The 25,964-nt window shown below is 40.4% G+C and overlaps 1 protein-coding gene across 9 annotated transcripts; it reads right to left on the bottom strand.

Moving 5' to 3' along the window:
• Positions 1 to 20: 20 nt before the first annotated feature.
• ctage5 (CTAGE family, member 5) lies at positions 21 to 25,680 on the bottom strand. Of its 9 annotated transcripts, none has more exons than XM_020054116.3 (28): positions 25,493 to 25,680; positions 24,216 to 24,349; positions 24,037 to 24,123; positions 23,849 to 23,903; positions 20,213 to 23,719; positions 19,594 to 19,844; positions 17,635 to 17,766; positions 17,427 to 17,537; positions 17,250 to 17,321; positions 16,946 to 17,056; positions 16,739 to 16,810; positions 16,126 to 16,230; positions 14,443 to 14,565; positions 13,120 to 13,231; positions 11,931 to 11,977; positions 11,732 to 11,822; positions 11,390 to 11,528; positions 11,063 to 11,164; positions 10,774 to 10,834; positions 9,968 to 10,003; positions 9,802 to 9,869; positions 9,642 to 9,721; positions 8,723 to 8,860; positions 7,699 to 7,827; positions 5,641 to 5,793; positions 2,947 to 2,999; positions 2,606 to 2,795; positions 21 to 935 (listed from the first exon to the last, which is right to left on the bottom strand). In XM_020054116.3, the coding sequence occupies exons 1-28, from the start codon at positions 25,602 to 25,604 to the stop codon at positions 760 to 762; spliced, it is 6,447 nt and encodes a 2,148-aa protein (XP_019909675.2). In that variant the 5' UTR covers positions 25,605 to 25,680; the 3' UTR covers positions 21 to 759. The 9 variants fall into 9 exon arrangements, with proteins under 9 accessions (XP_019909675.2, XP_019909676.2, XP_010876979.2 ...); XM_020054117.3 differs by having other exon boundaries at positions 23,654 to 23,719; positions 25,493 to 25,679; XM_010878677.5 differs by having other exon boundaries at positions 20,213 to 23,903.
• Positions 25,681 to 25,964: the final 284 nt, after the last annotated feature.

Genomic DNA, 25,964 nt, shown 5'->3' with positions numbered 1-25,964 from the left:
GTAAGACACAACTATTTGTACACATTTGAACATAACATTTATTACACTTGCAATGAATCATAATTTTCACATTCCCACTTAGGGCTAACATTACTTTATTTGTTTGGCCTTAAATTAAGGACGGTCAGACCTGACAGACCTGACAAATAAAAGGTAATCAAAACCTTTTAGCTCAATGTCGAAATGGAATGTGAATGGATATAAATTCCTTTCACAATATTGTCCAATTCTACAATATTCTGTAAAATCAATGCAAAGACTACAAGGGACACAGAATTTATTAAAAAGTTAAGTTAAAAAGCCTTTGACATTGCAAACAAACACGCTCTCAAGTTAGTCCAAGTCAATACTCGGAAACAAGGCAGTCTCAACAGGCAGTTAATCGCCTGCAAAATCCCAGCTATGGAATAGCTTCAAAAGGACTGCACTCAAAACCAGAAACAAACAGCTGCAGTACCAAACTGTGTTGAAAAGATGATTTCTCAATACCTTCAGTTGTGTAAAACCCCTGGCGGTACTGTAATGTTCCATAATAACAGTCGTAAGCCGCGTTAATCTATGTTTGTGTATGCAACAGTCTGAGAAAACCATCCCACTGCTAGCCTCTAAAAAGGGAGACAGAGTTGCACAAATGCCAAGGTTACACTTGAGGAAACGGTCCCTGAGCACCTGTTCAGTCCCCGAGTCCCCGTTCAGTCACCTGCTACCACAACAGCAGGAGGTGAAACCTAGGAAACGGGTGGGGGTGGACGGGTTGGCTCAGATGACATCATGTGGAGAAGGGGACTGGTCGGGCGACTGTTCACTGTCCGGGGGGGAGGGCCTCGGAGGGGGTCCAGGAGGAAAACTGTCTTGGTGGGGCCTCATGGGAGGGTAACCCATGTGCTGCGGCAGAGGAAATCGCCCCAACATCCCTGGAGGAGGTGGACCTCTCACTACAGCCAAGACAACGGTTACATTGTTAGATAGTATCCCTGGAGGAGGTGGACCTCTCACTACAACAAAGACAACAGTTACATTGTTAGATAGTATCCCTGGAGGAGGTGGACCTCTCACTACAGCCAAGACAACGGTTACATTGTTAGATAGTATCCCTGGAGGAGGTGAACCTCATTACAGCCAAGACAACGGTTACATTGTTATATAATATCCCTGGAGGAGGTGAACCTCACTACAGCCAAGACAACGGTTACATTGTTAGATAGTATCCCTGGAGGAGGTGAACCTCACTACAGCCAAGACAACGGTTACATTGTTAGATAATATCCCTGGAGGAGGTGAACCTCACTACAGCCAAGACAACGGTTACATTGTTAGATAGTATCCCTGGAGGAGGTGAACCTCACTACAGCCAAGACAACGGTTACATTGTTAGATAGTATCCCTGGAGGAGGTGGACCTCTCACTACAGCCAAGACAACAGTTACATTGTTAGATAGTATCCCTGGAGGAGGTGAACCTCACTACAGCCAAGACAACGGTTACATTGTTAGATAGTATCCCTGGAGGAGGTGAACCTCACTACAGCCAAGACAACGGTTACATTGTTAGATAGTATCCCTGGAGGAGGTGGACCTCTCACTACAACAAAGACAACAGTTACATTGTTAGATAGTATCCCTGGAGGAGGTGGACCTCTCACTACAGCCAAGACAACGGTTACATTGTTAGATAGTATCCCTGGAGGAGGTGAACCTCACTACAGCCAAGACAACGGTTACATTGTTATATAATATCCCTGGAGGAGGTGAACCTCACTACAGCCAAGACAACGGTTACATTGTTAGATAATATCCCTGGAGGAGGTGAACCTCACTACAGCCAAGACAACGGTTACATTGTTAGATAGTATCCCTGGAGGAGGTGAACCTCACTACAGCCAAGACAACGGTTACATTGTTAGATAGTATCCCTGGAGGATGTGGACCTCTCACTACAGCCAAGACAACGGTTACATTGTTAGATAGTATCCCTGGAGGAGGTGGACCTCTCACTACAGCCAAGACAACAGTTACATTGTTAGATACTATCCACTTTGATTCAGGAACAAAATCATCAGAACCATAGAATTACAGAAAACCATTTGGGAGACTAACGTTCCGTTGTAAAGCATTGTGACTCCGAAGCATAAACATACAGTGGCTCTAAAAGTATTCACCCCTAGTCCACATTTTATCGTGTTACATCATGAGTTTTTGTCAGACAAAACACAAAAAGTTACAAATAAATCTACTCATGGTTTTAAATAAACAACAAATACAAAATGGAGAATGTTTGATTGCTTAAGTATTCACCCCCTTGCTTCAATATTTGGTTACATGAATCAAAAGACAACTGGTTGCAACACAGCTCATTCAAGTCTGTCATAGCAAAACTTTTACAATCAATTATTTTCTGGTGTGTATTTGTAATTAATTTAGAACAATCTACAGATTAAATTTTTCCCTTCGACGTTATGGAGTTCCTTGTGTTGGCTAGTGCTAAAAACTCCTGGTTAAATCAATTCTTATTTAATGTTGTTAACGCAATAATTCACTGGTGGTGAATACTTTTAAGAGCAACTGTATAAGCCAGAATTTAAAGAATCCAGATGTACAATACTTACTGCCCATGGGGGGCCCTGCTGGACCTCGCAGAGGAAAAAAGTCTGGGGGTCCATAAGGGCCTGGGGGGCCTCTGCGTGCACCGTAGGGGTCCCTGGGGTCCATGGGTAGGTGGGGAAGAGGTCCCATCCTCATGTCAGCATCAGGGGGAATTCTCATGTCTCTTAGATCTCCAGGTGCTGATAGGTTGGACTGAGGAAACACATTTAAAATACATTTACCATCATAATATAGTATTATCCATGTATACTCTGAAATTAATTCCCAGGTTTTGAGAAACAGAGTACATGTGAACATACATGAACCAATAAATTGTTAATAAAAGGGTGAGAATTAAACTTACATCGCTTTCATTTTCATCAGGACCCATGTTGTTTCCTATATGTGCCTGCAAGTCTGAAAGAACATAAGGGATAGAAAAACAGAGGAACTTAGATCCACTTCCACAGGCCCTGCCTCCTCAAAGGTTTGGAATGTCATTTTTCAACAACATTCATGTAATCGCGCCTCCAAATGCTGAACAGGAAATACAAATCTTCATGGCATACCAATAGTTAAAACAACAAGCATATACACTCACCTAAAGGATTATTAGGAACACCATACTAATACTTTGTTTAACCCCCTTTCGCCTTCAGAACTGCCTTCATTCTACGTGGCATTGATTCAACAAGGTGCTGAAAGCATTCTTTAGAAATGTTGGCCCATATTGATAGGATAGCATCTTGCAGTTGATGGAGATTTGTGGGATGCACATCCAGGGCATGATGCTCCCGTTCCACCACATCCCAAAGATGCTCTATTGGGTTGAGATCTGGTGACTGTGGGGGCCATTTCAGTACAGTGAACTCATTGTCATGTTCAAGAAACCAATTTGAAATTATTCGAGCTTTGTGACATGGTGCATTATCCTGTGGAAGTAGCCATCAGAGGATGGGTACATGGTGGTCATAAAGGGATGGAGGGGCCCCAATTGGCACTAAGGGGCCTAAAGTGTGCCAAGAAAACATCCCCCACACCATTACACCACCACCACCAGCCTGCACAGTGGTAACAAGGCATGATGGATCCATGTTCTCATACTGTTTACGCAAATTCTGACTCTACCATCTGAATGTCTTAACAGAAATCAAGACTCATCAGACCAGGCAACATTCTTCCAGTCTTCAACTGTCCAATTTTGGTGAGCTTGTGCAAATTGTAGCCTCTTTTTTTCCTATTTGTAGTGGAGATGAGTGGTACCCGGTGGGGTCTTCTGCTGTTGTAGCCCATCCGCCTCAAGGTTGTGCGTGTTGTGGCTTCACAAATGCTTTGCTGCATTCCTTGGTTGTAACGAGTGGTTATTTCAGTCAAAGTTGCTCTTCTATCAGCTTGAATCAGTCGGCCCATTCTCCTCTGACCACTAGCATCAAGGCATTTACGCCCACAGGACTGCCGCATACTGGATGTTTTTCCCTTTTCACACCATTCTCTGTAAACCTTAGAAATGGTTGTGCGTGAAAATCCCAGTTACTGGGCAGATTGTGAAATACTCAGACCGGCCCGTCTGGCACCAACAGCCATGCCACGCTCAAAATTGCTTAAATCACCTTTCTTTCCCATTCTGACATTCAGTTTGGAGTTCAGGAGATTGTCTTGACCAGGACCACATCCCTAAATGCATTGAAGCAACTGCCATGTGATTGGTTGATTAGATAATTGCATTAATGAGAAATGTAACTGGTGTTCCTAATAATCCTTTAGGTGAGTGTATTTACACCGCACAGGTGTTTTAAGGCATTTTAATTTTGCAAGCACTATAACCTGGGAATGTTGTTGACATTGGTAGGATCTTCAGAGAAATATCCAATCATCTAGAATCATACTTAGGGGTGTGAATGTAAGCAACAGTGGGATCCTTAACAGAAACCAAAAAAAAAACTATTGCTTTCCTTCTCAAAATTATAATTACAGGGCAGTTATAATAAAACCTCCATGAACAGGTCAACATCTTCAAAACAAAAAAATAAATAAATACTTAATAGAAAGCCTAGCGATTTTTGAATATTGGAGCGAGCTAGATATATATTTTAATCTGTTGTTCTGTTCTTGAGGAAGCCTAATTTACCATCTTCGTGAAGCCAATAACTTTTACAGCACTATCCATGATTATACTTTTTACGGAAAATGTAAAACAATAACATTAATGTCTACCTTTTGTGGGGGAAAAACAAACAATTACTTTTATCAAAACTGAATGCTTCGGAGTCCCAATATTGCTAGACAAGTCTCAAACTCTTAAGTGTGAAGTCACTTTGACAGGAGCTGTATTGCTTCTAGCCACAACCAGTCCAAGCAAGCTGCCAAATGATTTCAAGGAGAAAGTTCTGATAATCTAAATGTAAACACAGAAATAGTTTTTATATTGGAACTGTATATGCATGAAATAATTTGGGCTTCCCAAAAATAAAGAACCAAAAGTAACAAAGTTCAGTGAAGGGAGAATTTGTTTCAGTGTGAACTGGTGTTGCTTTAATTCAACTAAATGTCCACAAGGTGGGAGCAAACCACAGCTATCTCAAAGTTTTTATAAAAAGGAGTGAAGCTTTCATAACATGGCCTGTAATAAATATTCTTAATAAAATTATAATAATGAATGTAATTAGTAATGACATCCTTTGAAATGGGTAAAATAAATAAATCAGAAGTCCAGATTCGGTACCAGATTGAGTCAGATAATTATGTTGCTTGTGGTCTTTGAGCTGTGTGGAAACTGAGCCGTAGACTGCATATCATGTATCACAATGCATGTGAAACGTGTCACTGCCAGACAAGTCAAACTATTTGGTGGCCTAGCAATGGAATAAAATATAAAAAAATATATATAATTGAATTTTAAATACATTTGGGTCTGACACACTGAGTGTGAGTCATATCTAACCCATTTTTAAATTCTGATTCTCCCTCTTTTCTGAAAGTGTTTTCCAGTCACATCAAGTTCTGTTTTTAGTTCTTAGAACTTGCAGAGAAAAAAATTGTCAGAAAAGAGGATTCTCACCAGATGGATCTCCAGGGTGGGGCACAAAACTGTGGGTGTCAGCAGGACCTAGGCCTCTAGGTGGGAGAGGGCCCATGGGGCCCATAGGCCCGAGGGGAAAAGCTCCGGGCGGGGGTCTCCTGTAGGGAGGGCCTGGTTCTGGATACATATAGCCTTTAAAAGCAGAGTGATAGAGTGAACATTTTCATCATTGTAATTTTGACAAACTGAACTGAGAATGGGGTTCACACAGTGGGAGATCAAGGCATCATTTCCCAGTATTCAATAAATACATCAGCATTGCAATGATCATTCCAGAGGTATTGCTCTATATGAGCTAACTTGTTAAGAGTTGCCCAAATAAGCACGTGAGAGAACGTTACCTGTCTTCTTGGACAATTTGTCGATATTAATAGAATCGAAAGAAAACTAACGCGGCTCTTGGATTCGCGTTCTGCATTATAATCCTACTTTTATTTGTAATTTAATGTTGTAAATGTCTGTTTTGGCCATAGAAACTCAATGCATGCTACAGACAAGTGAGTCACATGGCCACCCTATGTACAGTAAACACAGACAGGCATTCAGTTACAGCTCCATAGAACATTAAAATGGTCAAAACGAGTGACTTAACCAACTGTTAGAATGGTATTATTGTCTGTACCATCCCGCCAAATCCAGTACCTCAGAAATGGCCGCCTCTTGGGCTTTTCATGCAAAACACTGCCAAGGGTTTCAAGATTAACAGCAGTCTTGACTGCTTGTTGAGGATACAAGGAGGAGAATGGCAGGAATTGTTCAAACTAACAGACGGGCCAAAAACAGGAGTACTACTATGAAAACGTGAGCAAGTGCTCTTGAAGATAGCGTCGCTGGATGAGCCTATCAGTGGCTAAAGACCACCCACTAGCATTGATTTACATATCCCTTGTGATCATGAAATATGGTTTGAAATACTGCATTAAATGTTGAACTATCATTAAATATTGAAATATGTCATTAAATGATGAAATACACCAGGAAATTATAAAATAGGTCATGATATGAAAAGGGCCATGATTTTATGAAATACATGTTCTGATGAAAATAAAAAGATAAGGGAAATACAAAGTATTATTATGAAATGTCATACCACTATTTTAAAAAGGGGCATTATAAAATACATTCCTATTAACGAGACACTTAAAATAATATCTTTATTTCATTAATTATTTATATATTTAATTATTTCATTCTGATCCCTTTGGTCCTCCATATTACTGGCACTCCTGTATTCAATAATTTCATATTTGTTCTGCATGACCATCCCTTTATTCACACAAAACCCATCTTTGGTGTTTGTGACCAAAAAGCTAATTCAAAGGTTAGATTTTACTCATATTTTGAATGTAAAACCAAGCTGATGAACAACAATTACATTTTCCAAGACTTGATCAGAAAGGTGCAAAAAGAAAACAACAACTGTGCTGTCAAAAGGGCACTAGAGCAAAAAGCAGAAGCGTCTTCAAATAACACCACGCAAACGAAAAACAACAAGCATACATTCAAATCATGATGCATCTGGCACACATCAGTGACTGTAGCAGAATGGGCACGATGGACCTATCAACGACTAATCACAATGCAGTGACGCCACATGCTAACCGCTCCCCCCACGCGACAACTGAACGACAAGGTTCCTAGCTCCAGGAAATCTCAAACCAGACTGTGGCCAGAGTTGCGTAAAGGTGACAGCAGGGGCCCGGGGGACACCAAGGCCAACGGTAGTGAGTGGAAAACTCCAGAACAAACCAGCGGAGGCTCAGGCTGAGTCGTCATTGCAGCAAACTGCTATCTGTGGGCCCAGCCTGCTTACCCTGCCTGTCTATGTGGCCTTGCTGCTTGACGAAGAGGTGAGGATGAACCATTCAGTACAGGAATGAACAGATAGAGGTCCATACATAGCAGACTGACAACAGAATGCTTTGAACCAGTAGAGAAACCAATAGAATAGAATAACTTGTCTCTAGTGACTGGACAGGCTGCTGCCTTAGACATTTGAGCGGGTGGGGGGTGGATTGCGGTTGGCCATCACGGTACCTGGAGGGGGTATAGGTGGGCCCCTGCGATCTCTTTCCCAGGTAGGAGACAACGAGCCGCTGTCAGAGTGAGGACCACCACTCCGATCAGAGTCCACCCCACTAGGGGGATCTACCAGGCCCCGTGATACTGGTTGTGAGAGAGAGGGAGATATTTGGGAGTCGTAGATGAGCGTAGAGAGGGAGAGAGGCAGCATAATGTCAACAAATGAGTGAGGCACGGAGGATGAGACATTGCTACCCATCTTGCTGTTGCACGCTCAGCGCCAATTTAGATTTTTAAATGTACAGCTTCGGAAAGTATTTTTCGCTCTCTTCACATTCCCCATAGTTTGTTGTGTAATAGATGGTGTTTAGAACTGATTACATTTCTTACGGGATCAATCGACACAATATACCACATACACCCAAGACAATGCTGGAGTGGCTACAGGGCAAGTTTAAGACAACCTGCAAGGAAGAGTAGTTTGTTTATTTTCAATAAACCAGCACACATTTTTAAAGATGCGTTTTCTCTGTTTCATTGTGGGGTATTTTGTGTAGATTGATGGCAAAAACATTAAAAGGATCAATTCAAATTCAGTCTGATAAATAAAATGCTGAGGAAGTGAAGGGGTCTGAATACTTTCTGAAGCCACTGTTAGGTTCTCTGTAAGAGATGCGGTGCAAACATTCCAGCCAATCAATATTATGCAGACAGTATCAGCATCAGATGGACAGGGCCTTTGCATTGTTTTACTCAAAAAGATCATAAATCAAACCTGAATTTAATTTAAGCAAATGACATGAGGATAAAAAAAACAATCCAAGGCACTTTCACAATGTCATGGCAGACCTGAGGTATGTCATAATTACAAACAAAAATCATATTTACTAGAAATGTAAACTTCTGACCCCCCAGTGAGTATAAATCATGACACTCTGCCATGCAAGTCAAGTAAATTCAGCCATGGTGAGGTGCCACATGTTAGGCTACAACCCAGGCCGGCATTGAACTGAGAAGGGGTGTGGCCTGGAATGGTCACCTCTGCCTCCTGGTCCAATGGGGGGGAAGTTGGGAGAGAGGCGTGGCGGACCTTCCATTAGGGTGGGCGGAGACAGGAAGGCTCTGTTTTCAGAAGTGAGGCGACCCAAGGGTGAGGGGCCATATGGTGACCTTTCACCTGTAGGACAGAGTTCAAAGTTTTAGATAAATGACAGCAGAACTCTAAATGCCAAATCAGTATCTTTTGTCTTGGATGTTGGTAGAGCATTACGTTTTGGGCGCTTCTGGGTTCCATTCTCATGGTTAGACAGTAGGAAAACGTATGCACTCATTAATTTAAGTTGCTCCAGGTAAGAGCCCCTGCTGAATTAAATTAATGTATAGAACTGCAAAAATCCAAAGCCATAAAGATGCTGAAAACCGATAAGCAATTCTGGAGAGATATTAAAATGTTCCAGTCAGTGGCAAATGTCTTTAACCATTAAGCTGAGCTTTCGGAACAAATTACCTTCATCAGAACGTCTCAAAAAAGAGTAGTGAGACAGGTATAAGTAAAGCTATAAGTAAAGCCAGGGAATTACAGACACCTGTGGCAAATATGTGGAGTACACAGATGTTGTATCTAGATGTTGATCAGATAGAAATGGAATGCTAGGACACACACACAGTATTATGTATACATACTATGAATACGTTGTAGTATTCCGTTTCTCTCTGACAGCGCAACACTTGCAAAACCTGCCTTTCAAACATATTGGCACTTCTGAAGAATATTTCGAATGAAACCAGACAAAGTGGTACTATTCATGAATTGTTGTGTTTGAGAAATAGATTTTTGTTGAAATAATAATATATGGCTCCCCCTTGTGGGACCTCGGGGTGAGTTGGGATTCAATGGAGGATATTATTACAGTTGAGATGATGGGAGGCTTATGATGGGAGGGTTATTGTAGACTGACCTCCGAAAGGTCTGCCCACATTGTCCAGAGCGTAGGGGTCTTTCTCCACGACATCCAGCTTGAACTGAGTATCAGTCAGTCTACATGGAAAAATACCACAACTGTAGAACACTTTCCACACAGCAGGAAGATACAAAATGAAGTATTATTTGGTACTCACTTCTGTCTGAGGTGTGAATTCTCTCTTTTAACATCAGCCAGGTCGCGGTCAGCAGCTCGTGCTGCTAGCTACAACAACAGACATTATATAGACCAGTTGCTAAGCTGAGGTAACCCATTTAACCCATTTCCTGGTCATATTGTGTGTTTGTTACTGCTATACTTACCCAGTTGTTGTGTGCCTTCTTTTCCTGGGATGTAATCTGAAAGGACAGGGAAGTAAATGTTACAAGCCAGACATTACATACAGTGCCCTCTGTAATAAGTGGGACAGGGAAGTAAATGTTACAAGCCAGACATTACATACAGTGCCCTCTGTAATCAGTGGGACAGGGAAGTAAATGTTACAAGCCAGACATTACATACAGTGCCCTCTGTAATAAGTGGGACAGGGAAGTAAATGTTACAAGCCAGACATTACATACAGTGCCCTCTGTAATCCGTGGGACAGGGAAGTAAATGTTACAAGCCAGACATTACATACAGTGCCCTCTGTAATCAGTGGGACAGGGAAGTAAATGTTACAAGCCAGACATTACATACAGTGCCCTCTGTAATCAGTGGGACAGGGAAGTAAATGTTACAAGCCAGACATTACATACAGTGCCCTCTGTAATAAGTGGGACAGGGAAGTAAATGTTACAAGCCAGACATTACATACAGTGCCCTCTGTAATCCGTGGGACAGGGAAGTAAATGTTACAAGCCAGACATTACATACAGTGCCCTCTGTAATCAGTGGGACAGGGAAGCTTGTGTTTGTTTTGCCTCTATACTCAACAGGTTTGGATTTGATGGCAAACATTTACTATGAGGTAGTAAAAACTGTATAGAGTATCAGCTTTCATTTAAGGGGTAATAGTGTACAGAAACACAATAACAACTGTTTTTAACTACAGAGGGCACTTCAATCGCATGTGGTTGAATGTGTTTCCCCTCTTTCATTCTCTTCAACAGACCGTTAGATCTCTAACCTGGATTTTGTAGGCCTGGTTAGTCTTCTCCAGCTCATCCTCCAAATCTTGTGCCCTTTGCCTGTATGTGTAAACAAAACTGCTCCCTTATACAAGCACTCACAATACACAACATTTCGGCTAATATTTTGGACATGGTCATTGGGGCAACGATCAAAGTGATCGTGCATTTACTGAAATTAGATATACATCTGGAAACACCTAAAAACAAACGACTACTGCATGGTTGGACAGGTGACAACCTGGAGTCAGGGATTGTGTGTGTGTGTGTGTGTGTCCAGCCGCTGACCTATAACTGCTGAGCTCCTCCACCGCCAGACTGATGCTCCTGTCAGCCTTGGACAGCTTCTCCTCTTTCTGCAGACGCTCCCTCTCCTCCACCGTCAGCATCCTGAAAGCAGGAGGAGCACCCGTTATCAGAAGGGCCTCACACAAACCTACCTGCATACTGCAGTTTAGCAGTCTAACTCATTGAACGAACGTTAGTTTACGCTTCATAACTTCCACAAGTAAGCCATTATAAACCCTTTGCAAATGAATGTGTCTTTTTATGATGAACCTGCGTAGAACGATGCTGTTCATTTAGGTCAGCCTCAGAAGGGCACCTGTGCAGTACCTGTGTAGTTTGAGCTCATTCTCCTGGTACATCTCAGTCATAATCTGGAGTTTCTGCTGGAGTTTCTGCACCTGGGCTGTGTACCTTTCACTCTCCGCCTGCAGAGAATCCTTCTCATTCTCCAGCACCTTAATTCCCTCTGTAAGCCAAGAGTCAAGCTGCTGTTAAAAACTAGACAGGTTTTACATTAAATTGTCTAATGAAAAAAGTGAATGGAGTTCATTTCAATGTAGACCTAAATAAAAAATACCTTAGATGTATATTATACAATTAACTTTGTTTTAATGTCCTTCTGTTGTCCTTGTGATGAGTTCCTTATAAATGGCATTATTCTCAGCTTACCTTGAAGATCCTCCTTGGCTTTGACTTCATCTGCCAGCTTGGCAAACACCCTGTCCTTGTCTTCATCCACCGACTTTAAGTCTGCATTCATCTTGAAAACATAAAACAAATGGGGGTGTCAGGAGTAATTTGTTTCATCTATTGCCAAAATAATTTGTCTTTAAGCCAGCATTTCAGTTGATGAGAACAGAATACATACCTTAGCTGCATCAATGAGTTTCTGTATTCTTTGTCGTTGATAGTTATCTGTGGAGATAATTGTATCAAAATCAATATGGGGAGACAAACACAACTGTCCCACAGTCTTTTTACTCAGAATGACTTCAAATTATTGGCACCCTTGATACAAATAAGCAAACAGGCCAAATAAAATAAAATCAGAATAATGAGCTATACACCATTCAACAGAATAAACAAAATTGACTATTTCTCATTCTAATAATTATCATATTATAAATGCATTTAACACAAAAAAACTCAAAATGATTGCCAACTTTGTTTTAAATTCTTTGTGTACACACCTCTCGCAAGGATAATGGCACTGAGTCTTCTCACATATTATGTCTACAATTATGAACTAGCCTATTCAAACATCATGTGTGCAAATGTGTCGCAATATCTAAATGCTTCATTTAAGTGGATTAAGTTACCCTTGATTTACCCTAAGTTTACACTTGAACTCCATAGCTATTGTATCATTTCCAATCAGAAATGTGGGAACAAGAGCCCAAAATACATCTGTCCAAAAACTTTGAGTTAACTGACTATGATGTCATGAGCTTACACTGTACAGCAACATTATACAAATGTCATTTCACAGCCCCTCCAAATGTGTACCAAGTCTTCCCCTATCACTCCCACCAATCAGGCTGCATATGCCCCTTTTGTTGTCCAAGTTATGGGTATGCTGGAAACGCAGGAATCAATGTGCTCTGAAAGATTAGTTAAGGATTTTAAGAAATATGGAGTTGATGTCATAAAAGAAACCCACCCAACAAAAAAGAAAGTTACAACAAAGGAGAGCCTCAGAGTTTGATTGTCTAAGAGATAAACAGCGACGCCTCTCCAGTGGGCTTTCAATGTACTTTTAAAACTGATATACAGTATCGCACATGTGAAGGACCGCCAACTGACACTTCGCTTGAATAAGTCATGTGTGAAGGTCACGCAATATAGATCTCACTTGAATCAACAGGGTTTGTCGCTGCGTTAACTGAACAGTTTCGTTGTCAACTTTAACGTGACCGTTCTCTCTATCCAAGGTATTCTGTATAAATTGCTGCGAGGATCATGCATGTCCTTTTATAAACATAATAATGCCTAGAGATGATAAGCAAAAGTTGCGGTCATGCTTTCTGCTGTTTAAGCCTCATCCACCAGGACCTTACCTGGACCCTCTCCATTTTCCTCCCCTCGGGTCCCATTTTTCTCGTCTCCGTTGGCTCGGTCCTCCAGCAATGAGTCCCAGTCCTTCATCTTCAACAGGCAGTCTGTCAGACTCTGATGTAGCGAGAAGGTTTTACCATTTCATTAATAATAAAAAATTATTTCCCTGAAGGAGCCTATCGAGTTCAGAGATAAATACTGTGGATTGAATAACTGTTCACCACTTCCCACAGTCTTGTTCAAAATGTGTTACACCTTTTTCATAGCACAAGTTAAATCCCTGATGGTGCCACAAGCTGATGAGAGGCTGCAAAGTCCCATTAGTCATGCAAATTGGCCAGCGTTGCTCAGGGAGCGGGGAGGCTTCGCCAGCAAAGATTTCCTGGTCTAATTATGCTTTAGCAAGTCTCTAAGGTGGTTCTGGCACTGTAAATGTTTGTTCTCACACAAGGTGACCCTTGGGACTTCCTATTTGGACATTTTGAAGATGAATATTTATTAAAAAGTGTGATATATAGCAGAACGATTTGTTAAAGGCAGCAAAAATATATACGCCATTTCCCTGGAGTCCAGAAGCAGCAGAATCCTACTACCTACCTATACGCAGCAAAGGTTTGAGAAATTATGGTAATAGACAGAAAAGTGCTTCTATAATAGCAATCACCAATCACACTTGCAGGCAATATCATGGTGATGTTCGTTAGCTCAGCTCAAGCACAAAATGACATGGAGTATCATTCCAAGCTGGTTAGGCCTTTCTTCCTCACGACTATCATAACGTATTCCTCAGAATGGACCACCTTCATGCCTTAGATCCATATGAGTAAGCAAAGGATCAATTCAATCAAATAGCCGAGTGAAAGATATATCTGAAATAGATCTGTGTTTTATATTCAGAAACATAGGTCTAATTTGGTTTTGTCAGGCTCTGACAACCCTGTAAAGTAACAGTGGGCACCTGCGATCTTAATCAAAGTTAGGGGACACGCGAATACGATGAATACCAGCTAAACTCTTCCTGGTCAATGACAAACTGTTCTTAAACCTCACATTTTGGGCTTGATGTGTAATATATGTTGTTTCTATGTGCATAATATACAGGTAGAATCACAAGTTAGATGAAAAACTAAAATCAAAACCACTATAAAGAAACATATAATATAAACATATAAAACATATAATATAAAGAAAACAAAACATTCATATGGTGTTACCCAACTAAATACTGCGTAGCCTTTAAAGTGTGTTTACACTGTGGGAGTACAAAGCAGGATATGGCAATATTTGTAGAGATTTCTTGACAAGGCGGTAAGATAAATGCAAACCTTGATGCGCTCGTCTTTGTCGCTAGCATCCTGCAGCATTCCGGTGTACGAGCTCTCACACATCCTCATTTCTTCATCCAGCTCACTCATCCGCTCCCTCCACCCCTCTGCCTCCTGGGACAGCTGTGGGGAGAGGATGAGAACCCCCCCTGTTGTGTTATTGAAAAGTAGTTGTCCCATTTCTGAGCTGAGCCGTATGCGCTCGGATTGCAGATACATTTAGAATGATAAAATAAGTAATATGACAAAGACAGAAACTCATAAGTTCAATTCCAGACCCAGGAATGGACTACTCCTAGATTACTTTAAAATCCAGAGTTTTAACATATTGTCAGGTTACAGTACCTGCAGCGTTCAACAGTTTGTAACATTAGAACAGAGCAAAACAATAACCTGATTGTTCTGTCCCATTAGCGCTCTGTGGCTGTGCACATCGAAACCTAGGTTGCCCAGCAAACTAAAAAAGAAAACATATGTCGACGATGAAACTGACTGCACCCAACCAATTCAGCCAAAACATCGTATTTTTGCTGTGGCGGGATTTATCGTGGATTACAATCTCTCAGTAAAGCAGTGTGAGAAACACAGAACTATGTTATGTGCTGTAGATTCCCGGTGTCCTTCTCACGCTGCGGAAAGTGGTGTCACCAGACCGCTGGGGGGGGTAATGTTCTAAGCTGCTCCTGTGGAGAAGGATAGGCCTGGGCCACATTTACATTTTTGCCTATAATCTGCCAAAACCGATTGCTGGACGATATATAGGTGCATTCATAGTTTGGGATGAGTTGGACTGCAGAGTGATTGAAAAGCAGCCAGCAACTGCTCTGCATATGTGGGAACTCCTACAAGATGGTTGGTTGAGAGAATGCCAAGAGTGTGCAAAGCTGTCATCGAGGTAAAGGGTGGCTACTTTGAAGAATTGACAGTATGAAATGTATTTTGATCTATTTAACTTTAATAGTTAGGCGGCTACATGATTCCATATTTGTAATTTCATAGTTTTGATATCTTCACTGTGACTCTAAGATGTGGAAAATAGTAAAAATAATAATAATAATAATAATAATTGAATCAGCAGGTGTGTCCAAACATTTGATTGGTACTGTAGATAATTTCTTCCACTGCAAACCATTCATTTCACCCTGTAAATTTGGTGAGTCATTTTGTCTGGAGTTTACGTTGCACCAAGCAACCGTGCGACAATAGCACAACATTTACCGGCTGAACAGATCACTCAGGTGGAAAGAAAGTTCCCATTCTTACACTGATCCCACACAAGCCTTGAACAGAACTTTAGACACAAGCAGCTGGTGAAAAAAGAAGACATGATGCAATCCTGGAACATGCTTACAACACTACTAAACGGGGATAGCGCACTGCATCAAGCCCCTTTTGGAGGAAAGACAGTTTTGGTACAGAAACAGGCCACCAATGTGCCAAAGAGGAGGACTTCAAGCACAGGTACAGAGCCGTCTATAGGAAGGCCAAGAAAAAGATACAGTCGACAAACAACGTCGACTGTAGATTACCGGTCGTCTGTCTGTCAAGCTATCAAACAGATGAACAACAATAACCCAAAGTATCCCAGAGGGGCAGAAGAAACTGAACCAGATATACTGCCAATTTGTCTCACAAAAGCCCCTCAATCGCTAGGACACTTCAATTAGAAGTTACATACTGTACCTGAGCATTCTTCTCCTGGAGCAAGGCTTTCTCTTCTTTTGCTGCCTCAAGATTATTCTGATTCCTCTCATTGTTCATGTCATATATTTTTAGAGTTGTCTGTGCCTGGAAAGAGAGCAAAGTGTTTCTTTACCTAGCTCAGAGTGTGTCAGTCTGAATAAGTGGTTAGTTTAGGAACTTAGCAATAAATACTTTTGAAACTTTGCCAGAGTCAGATGAACTTTTAGATAAAAATGTCAATGTATCAGAATCCAGTGTTAAGAAGCAAAGGCAGGACCCAAAACCAATGCTAAATAACATTAGCGCAACTGGAAGTCAACAGGAACAGGTAGCATGATAGCTGCTCACCCACACATTTCTATAGTTTCACTAACACTAATTCTCACTATTACTAATAATTGTGAAGATGTAAGACAGCAAATACTATCTTACCACTGGCAGAGATATTTTATCCACAAGTTCATCTGACTCTGGGAAAATAGATAAAGGTCTTGCTTGACAAAATCCTAGACTATCCCTTTAACATTGTGAATAGGAAGGAATTTCAATGAACTTGTTCATGATTTAGGTCTATACCATTGTAATGGGGACATGTGTCAAGCATGTGATTTACCTGCTCTGTCTTGGACTGGAGGTCCCTGGTTTCTTCTTCTAAGGTTTTCAAGGATTCCTGCATATCTTCAATCTGAATAATTGGACAAAACCACACATTCAATATAAATAAACTGTCAAATAAACAGCAAATTACTATTTGAAAGATGTCGACACAAACATCCAATCTTGTCAAAAATTGACGTGGAAAATGCCAAGTGAAACTCACTGTCTTCTCCTGCTGGGACCTCCTGAATCTCTGGACGTCCAGATCCTCCTTTAACTTCTCAATATCATTTCCAAGACGTGTATTTGACTGTTTTAGCCTCTCTGACATCACCTAAGAGTGACACATTCACAAGTAAGGCCATGTTAACACCCTTTTGTACTGGCCCTGTGCGGGTATCCAGTCCACAACCCTGGAGATGTTGCTCTACCAACTGAGCTAAACATTGTTTTTATGCTGGCTGGGAAAGCACATGCATGGCAAGTCTATTTATATCACAATATAGGTAATTTTACTGTCTTCTTACCTCTAGATTCTCTCGCTCTGCAGTATGAGCCAGAACGCCACTACTCCGCAGGGCCATTTCCACTTTCTCATACTAACAAGGTACATGAACAAACAAACAGTAGCGAAGGCATTCATAACACATGTGCATAGGATTTGTCACACACAGTACTGGAACATTCTTTGATGAAGGTCTTACCTTCTGTTGAACCTCACTCAAAGTCTCAAGGACCTTGCACTTTTCATCAAAAAGTTCAGCCACCTTTTTGCCCATTCGCCTCTCTTTGCCTGAATACATTCTGCTCTTTATCTGTAGAAACAGTGGAGCAAGTGAGGTTCGGTCATGGCCCAATCAAAAGAGAAAATTCTGTTGGTCCTTATACCTGCATGTCAGGCAGTCAACTTACACATTGATAAAACCTGCAGCTGAACAATAGGAAGGTGCCAAACCCCAGTAAAGCAGTGACGATGACAGCTTCCCATGGTAGTCCGTACAGGTCAGGACCTGGCCTTATGTCATCAGGAAGGGATAATGCAACCTGGATAGAGTAGTGGGTCGAACAATATTATCTGTTGGTCGCACTCATTGCCTTAGTAGCTGCGAGAGGGGGAGGGAGATGCCCGTTTGGCATGGCTCGTTTTCAAAACTAATTTCTACAGTAAGATGCACAATAGGCCTGTTCAATGTTCATCTTGATCTGTAATCTATTTAGGATTGTACGATCGTGTGTGTGTGTGTGTGTGAGTGTTTAGGGGGGCAGGGATTGTCAGATGTAACATAGTCACATAGGTGTTCTCAATGGAAGGAAATAAACATTGCAATATGGATATTTCATTTTATTGATGTTTGTGTATATATAGCTAGTGCATCTTTTGATAAGAAATGTACCAGCAGTGATATTTATAATATTATAATATTGTGACAAATTAGTAAAGGTAATTTTCTTTGCCAACAACAACAGCAAGGAGCCAGAACAAGCTAACTGACTAACCGGCTACCTAAACGCCTATCTACAATAGACAGTTAAAGTTAGCAATAAACGTTAGCTACATGGGTACAGTCAGACAGTGATTCTCGTGGCAGCCACAACGTCAACAGTCAGAACAAGATACTACTGTTGCCTTAACTGTTTTTAGCATAAGCTAAATTGAGTGCAAACTAGCTAGATAGCATTAAAATGCTAACTGGATTTTAAACTCACATCTCTCACTTTCTTCACAGCTAGCAAGTAATAATTCCTTGCGGTCATTTTAAAATCAGCCACTTCGGTAGCGACTGTTTCGCCGCTTGTGTGATCTTCCATCTGTCGAATATTTCACATAAACATTTTTTTTTTATCAGACAGCTAGTTATGTTAACATCAACAAAAAAAAAAACGGATGCCCAGCTGTCATTTGGAAGTTGCGAGTTGGGTCACGTCATGTGGGTCAAACGTACGGAGGAAGTTGATGTCATCTTATCCACACACAATTCACTAAAAATACAAACTGTTCTTTATATTTATTCCTCTAAATGTGCTATTTGTTCATTCATGCAACTGTAATCTTACCTAATAATTTTCAAAATGTCTTATTTTACTTTAATTGCTAGTGTTTTGGTATAAACCCCCACTTTCTACCTAGTGTTGAGTTGGTATATCCTGAACGTCACCAATTGTAAAACGCCACACTGGCATCATGAGCTTGAGGTGCATTTAAAGTGACACTCAACTTGGTGAAAAAAATACATACGTTGCTACCTATAAAATGTTTTGCAAACAACACCGTATTTATTATCAATCTTTATTCTCAGATATTCATAAACATAGAAGAAGTGACCATTCTCTACAGCTGAACATTGACACCAAACCTCCCTTCCGCTGTCACCTGCCCTACCCTATCTGAGTAGGCCTGAGTGTTGATTTCTACTTTTCAGCTACCTTTCCAGTGATATGCCATATCCAAAACACTTGTTTCTCACCTGGTTATTAACATCCTGAACCACCATCTGTATTCTCAACCTAAAATGCTCAGGTTTTTGTTCAGCTAGAGTGCAGTGCAGTGAAGTGCCAAAATCAACTCCTGAATGAAGGATTGGACTTAGAGGCAGACTCAGATGTTGCATACCAGAGACACATTCCAGAGGTTTTAAAGGACCAGCATTTTCAACTATCATGTCAATGAACAGATTATCTTGTGTATTCTGTGACATCAAATTTATATAGGCCTACCAAAAATGAAGAAATATTCAATATATTTATATTGATGTTGAAAAGAAGGTATAGTTACAGGTGAATAGTGCAGTCCAATTTTAGGTGGTCTCATTACCTTATTATTTAAAATGTTGGCAAGAAGGGCAACACTAGAAGTACTGTAAACATTCTTACCTGTGTAATTAGCCATTTCAGAAAAGCCTTAACTGTCAGCATCTGAGCAATAGTGCTACATGTGACTTGACGTGCAGAAGACAAAAGATATTCCACCCATGTAGGCTTATTTCTATCTCCATTCCTGGTGCTTCCATCCACCTGCCAGTCTGAATGGCCTCCCTGAGTAGAGATGTGTTCTCCCTTCAGGCCGGCTGGGTCTTTATTTTCCTTGCGACTGTAACAATTGTCATTGATGCAGTTTGCCTCATCTGCAGGAGAACATATTGTTTTATGACATCAAATCAGTCTTAAAACATGAAAACGTAATAAATGGTTGTCAGCTGTCATTCGCTTTAAATAAAATAGGTGCCAATACTAATTTTGAATGGTGCACTGTTTATATACATGTGCAGGAACTTAGCAATTACTTTAAATTGATATTTTATAAAAGGAATTCAAGCAGTACAGAATATGAGGTGATGGTACTCGGTTCTGGAGACCTCGTGCCTCAATCAAGGACCGCTTTTTACACCAAATTGCAAACACTGAGACAAAATATGCAAATGTTTCCAATATTGACATGCAAAAGACATTCCCAAAAAAACTATAAATGTTTCTCAAACTACTTTAATAGTACCTTGATGGTCTTTCATAGGGGGGAATCTTTTTTTAATGTTTGACAAGAGTATTTCTAGTTTTTGCAGTGACACATGTTTTCTTGATTTGTATTTATTCTCCATTAATCCATCCAGAGCAGTTTTTGTCTCATCCATGTGGTAGTTCAGAAGCTTTTCGAAGTGTGATAATATAGCAAGGTCATTATCATTATCTTTGTCCTCATTTGAAGTCTCAGAGCTTTCTTGGATGTAATCAAGCCACAGGAGTTTGTGTTTCCCAAACAGGTCCAATAAAATAGTAATCTCATCTGCAGTTATGTGCTTTAGGATATTCTTGTATTCTTTCAAAAATGTAGCATTATCAGAGTCCTCTACTGAAGCTGACTGAGACTGTGGTTCTGGTTCATCAAGAGCGAGGTCAGGAATAAGTGTTGGAGATTCTTGTTCTTCCTCTTCTTGTCCCTTCAATTCTAAGTCTTTGGGATCCGTTATTGGAATGAAGAAGTTAATTGCATTTTCAAAGAAACTCATAGTATTCTTTTTGACTGAAATGTCCATAATTTCTTCTTGGGGGGTGTCTAGGCCTGCTACTGGGTCAGATGGTATGTCTTCATTTCCAATGACTTCACTTGAAGGAGCTGAAGTGTCACTCTCTCTTTCAACATTTTGAATGGATTCATTAGACAGATTATAATTTGTCTCAACATTCTCTAGAAACTCGCTCACGTCTATACTTTCAAAAGTCTGCTTCTTATCTTCATCACTAATTGTGCTCTTTGCATCTGTTTCTTCTTGATAATTAGAGAGAGTATGTGAGAGGAAATTCTCACCTGAATACATTGGTTCATGGTCTACTGATCTATCTGACTGAGTAATGACATCATTAGCCCCATTATTGGCAGGAAACGGACTGACTGCATATAACTGATCAAAGCCATTTTGCCCATCGTTGTTTTCACTATCCTGTGGGCCTACGTCCTCTTTTCTCTTCTCAAGACTGATGTCATTATATAATTCTTGAGTTACTTTTGAAAGTATTTCCTGACTGCGGACTGATAAAATGTGATTACTCTCATTCATCTGATTCCAGTCTTCTAGCTGCGGATTATTGTCCTCAATTGCTGTCATCTGGTCATACATCACACTGGATCTATCCATCAAGATGTTTTCCTTGTCACTGTCTTTTTGACATTCATGGGACTCTGCGTGGTCATTAATTAAATCTGTGTCCTCAAGGATTTCTGTCTCTCTCAGTAAACTTTCTGTTATTGTCTCAGGGGAAATTACTTCTGAGCTGTCAGGATGACTTTCAATTTTAACATCCGGTCTGGAGTGGCTCTGCATATTTTCATAGACATGTGTTGTAGCTTGACCCCTATGGTCACTTTCAACTTGAAAAATCTTCCCTGCTTCTATTCGCTCAGCCTCAATAATTTCCCCATCATTATTAGCTTCGTCAGGTAAAAGTTTGTCATTTTTAGTGGCAGCATTTAGTGTTGTTAAATCTAACACTGGATCCTGCGTCTTTTTAATCAAACCCATGTCATCTATTTGATTATGGTTGTGCTGCTCCCTGGAATTATCAGAGGAGAGGAATTCCTTTTGATCGACAACTTTCATTTCATTTGACTTAACTTCCTCAGAGTTAGAAATAACGTTTATCATCGAGGTTGAATTTGTTTTATCCACTGCCTCGTCATTCTGGTTTTTACATTCTCCAGCCTCGTTAGAAGCCATCAAACAATATACTTCTTCTGGCAAATGTTCAGTGACAGGTTCAGTCTGGGGCAGCAAAATGTTGGATCCAGCTTTATCCGCCTCTTGACTATCATGCAAGTAAGGATCAAGCGTGATAACCTCCAGCAGTGAAGCACCATCTGTACCATGCGTTTTTATTGGATTATCACTGTCCTCTTCTGTCGGGCTCTGAGATGCTAGAATACTGTCCTCTACTGTCGGATAAGATGTGACATCAGTACCTGTTGTATCATTGTCCTTCACCTCAGCATACATTACAGCCGTGTCCTCAGATATATCAGCTAGCTGCTCTGTCAGTGTTTCTGCTTTTGTCTGAATAGGAATTGAGTCTGATAGATTTTGAATTTCTGAGCATTCTGAAGCATCCGGATCAGCTGAATGATCAGTATCAATGTCACCCAGGTTAAGTTCAGAAGCTGGACTGTCTTGGTTGTGATTTGACACATCTTCACTTAAATGCAAAAGCCCATTGAGGATTGTGGGTTTTTCTACATCCTTGTTGTCTGGTTTAATGTCTAAAACAACCTGGTTTAATTTTACATCTCCATGGGAACTGACAGGTGCATTTATGGTGACATCTAACTCCAATCTACCTTCACAATCATGCTCATCATTGTCATTGAACTCAGCTGTAGTTTTTTTAGGATCAACTTCAATATTCAGTGTTTGAGTTGAGTCCTGTAATTTAGGGTCAGAGGGCGAAGACATGTCCTTGCCAGTTGTAAGTAGCTGTTTAACTGCATCCTGTTCTTCTGTAATATTCGGAATTTGTTCTATACCTAATGGATGTGAATCTGGAGCCTCACTGCTGTTGTCATCATTCTTTCTCCCTTTAGATTCCTCAGTAGAATCAGCCAGGATAGTCGTCTGAGCAGTCGAGATCTCTGCGTCTGCTTGTTTTAAATCTTTCACCATATCACTTAGTTTTTTTTTATCATTGTTAGGTGTGTCGACCTGAAATGGTGATGCCAGAGTGTCAAACGTGGACGAGAAGAACGCAGACTTAGACTGTGTTTGGGATTGAACGCTGATATCTTTATCCTGAGCAATAACTATATCCTCCTCTGCCTCTGCCTCTTCATCATGCTGTCCCCCATAAAAGCCTGCAATGTTACTGTAGATGCTGTCATACCACCCTCCGTCTTTCTCTTTTTTTATATCTTCCTGATGGTCCTCTTGGTCATAATTCTCAACAGCTTTGGAGGATTGAGTGTCTGCTCCTGCTGTTTCCTTACCAGTGTTGTCATCTCTTTGACGCTCTGTTTCATCGACTGGCTCCACTTCAGCATCATGATGAAACTGATTTGATGTACCCGTCAGTTCATCTGGATCAATTAGTTCCACTCTATCTGCTGCTATTACACTCTCTTCTACTTCATCCTGATTACCTTGACCAAAATTCAAAACATCTTTAATGCCAATATTCAACCAGGAGTTAGATGTTGGGGCTTGCTCTTCCACTTTCTTTTTAACATCCTCCTCTGGAGCTTTTTGACCAAAACCGAAGGTGCTAGCCAGTCCATCTCCCAACCAGCCCGACTTATCAGCCTCTTCCTCCAATTGGTTCCCCTCAATGTCTAAAGCCAGTTTCCTGCTTCTGAAAGATTCCTGTTCTGGGTTGTCTTCTTTAGGATTGTCATCCAGATTTTCACCATCTATACCAAGCCATCCAGTTATAGTTGAACCAATCCAGTGAGACCCACCTTTTTCACTATCTGCAGGTTTGGTATTGTCAGATTTTTTTGTTCCGGCTTCATTGGTGTCTTTTCCTGTTTCATAAATTCTCAGTTTAGAATGTTGGGAGACAAAATCATCTTTGGAAGTTCTAGAATCCTGGGTGTTACTGGTGATACTTTCTTGAAATTCTGAATCTAGATGTTCTTCACTGATCCACTCACTGGAATCATTATCAATGAATGTGCCATCCTCATTCATGCAGAAGAAGTCCTGTTTCTAAAAAAAAACACAAGGGTAGTTTTAAAATAATGTTTTTAACATGATTTAAATGACTTCACCCTTCAATACAGTCATTTAACAGAAGATTACACAGATTCAGTAAGCTAACACCTCATAGTGGAAATATTACCTGTGTAGCCACTTCTTTTTCTGTGTTTGCATAAATTTCATCAACTTTCACAGCATCTTTTGGGAAATACCCAAATCGTCTGTCGATCTGAGTTGCAACAGAACACAAAACATTATTGCATATAATACATGTACAGTATTGACAAAATTCTTAAAACATAATTTAATGAAAACACTTACACTTCCTGCCCATAGATCATCTCTTTTGCCAGAGAGTTTGTGGTAAACAAATATAACATCGCCTCTTTTGAAGGTCAGGAATCTACAGTCCTTTCCACTGTGATCTGTTGTGGCCCTGACACGACTCAGCAAGCCTATACAGTAAACAAAAGCCAAATACTGTGGTTATCTTAGGGACAGAAAATAATGAATTTTAAGGTGCCATAGTGCCTCTTCAACCTCAGGTGAATGAAGAAATAGGGTGCCAGGACTCTTTCCGACTCCAGCAGATAAATCTTTGAGAGCATAGTGTCAGGCTTTCTCAATGCTTGCGATTGCAACTGCGCCACCTGCAAGCAACGTTCCTTCAGAGGGTAGTGAGGTCAGCTCCACGCACCATCAGATGAATGTTTCCGACGCTGAAGGACCTTTACACCACACTGTGGTTAACCGGGTGAAATCAAGGATCTTAACCACTGTTGCAGCGGTCTGTTCTCTTTGAGACAATCTGAGACACAGAGTCAGATCAGGTGCATCATTCCAGTGACAAAGATTCTGGAAAGCCCATTCTTTCTTCAAGGGTTGTTTGTTATTTTTCAAGACATTATTTGTATACTCTCATTGGATATGATTAAATGTTAGAATTGGGTTTTATTTTAAGATATGTGTAATCTCCTTATTTCTGGACAACAAAAGTATTACGATAATGAACATGACGAGTGGTTCTGGTTAATCAATGCGTTTAGTAACATATTCTGTTATCAAGATCACTGCAGTACATGCCTGGCAGAGGATCCACAGAGAAAGTCCCCAGCCTCTGGTGGGGTCAGTGGGTCCAGGATGTCAGGCAGTTATTGCATTCAAAGAAGTGCTTAATTTGGACACTACATTAATCTGTCCCGACGCTTGTGGTTCCCTGAACGAGGGGGACTCTGAAACTCTTCACTATCCCAACACTCGAGGGCACTATTTTAATAACTGCAATAAAAAGGTATCTATTTAAATATCTTTATGGGAGTGGTGTCCTATTTTTATTGTATACTTCTCAACATTACCCATCTCATATATTGCTGCTGTATTTTCATTCTGTCGGCACTCTTCCCTCATTCACTAATGTAATTTTGTTGTTGATCATTGTCTGTTCTCCACGGTACAGTTAGGAGCTTGAAACATTTTTATTTCGCTACATCCAGCTATTGTATTTGCTAATCTGTAACAATAATCTTAACTTGACAAAAATATAATTGAATTTATATGAATTGCACATTAGCCTACATTTTTTTTATTGTTCTACTTACTTTCACACTCAGAATCTCCACAGAGTTTGAAGTCAGACAGCATTCCCCAAGTTGGAAGACCTGGAAAAAATATAATAGTACATGTCCAAATGTATATCTGTAAAATAGACATATTGAGGTTGGAATGTCATGTAGAGTAGTACGTGGTCAAAGCTAGCTCAAAGCTGAAGTCATTGAAGTGCATGTTGTCAAATGGACATTGCTTAGCTGTCAAGTACAGATGTTTCATTGGTTAAAGGACACAGCAATCATAAAGGTAATGATTAACAAGGCAACAGTTCTTGCCACAAGATAACATTTACCAAAGACTATCATAAGCAACACAAACAATCAATGATCATATTGAAGAATAAAAGTGATTTAAATTAATGGCAAACTAGTAGTATGTTTTGATTTTAGAATTTATTGATAAATAAAAAAGGATTTTTATTGATTATGTTGAAAAGCAACACTGGAAAAATTACATTTTGGA

The sequence above is a fragment of the Esox lucius genome, chromosome 15 (genome assembly GCF_011004845.1).
Source record: "Esox lucius isolate fEsoLuc1 chromosome 15, fEsoLuc1.pri, whole genome shotgun sequence".
NCBI classification, from domain to species: Eukaryota; Metazoa; Chordata; class Actinopteri; order Esociformes; family Esocidae; genus Esox; species Esox lucius.
This window is presented reverse-complemented; position numbering and strand designations above follow the sequence as displayed.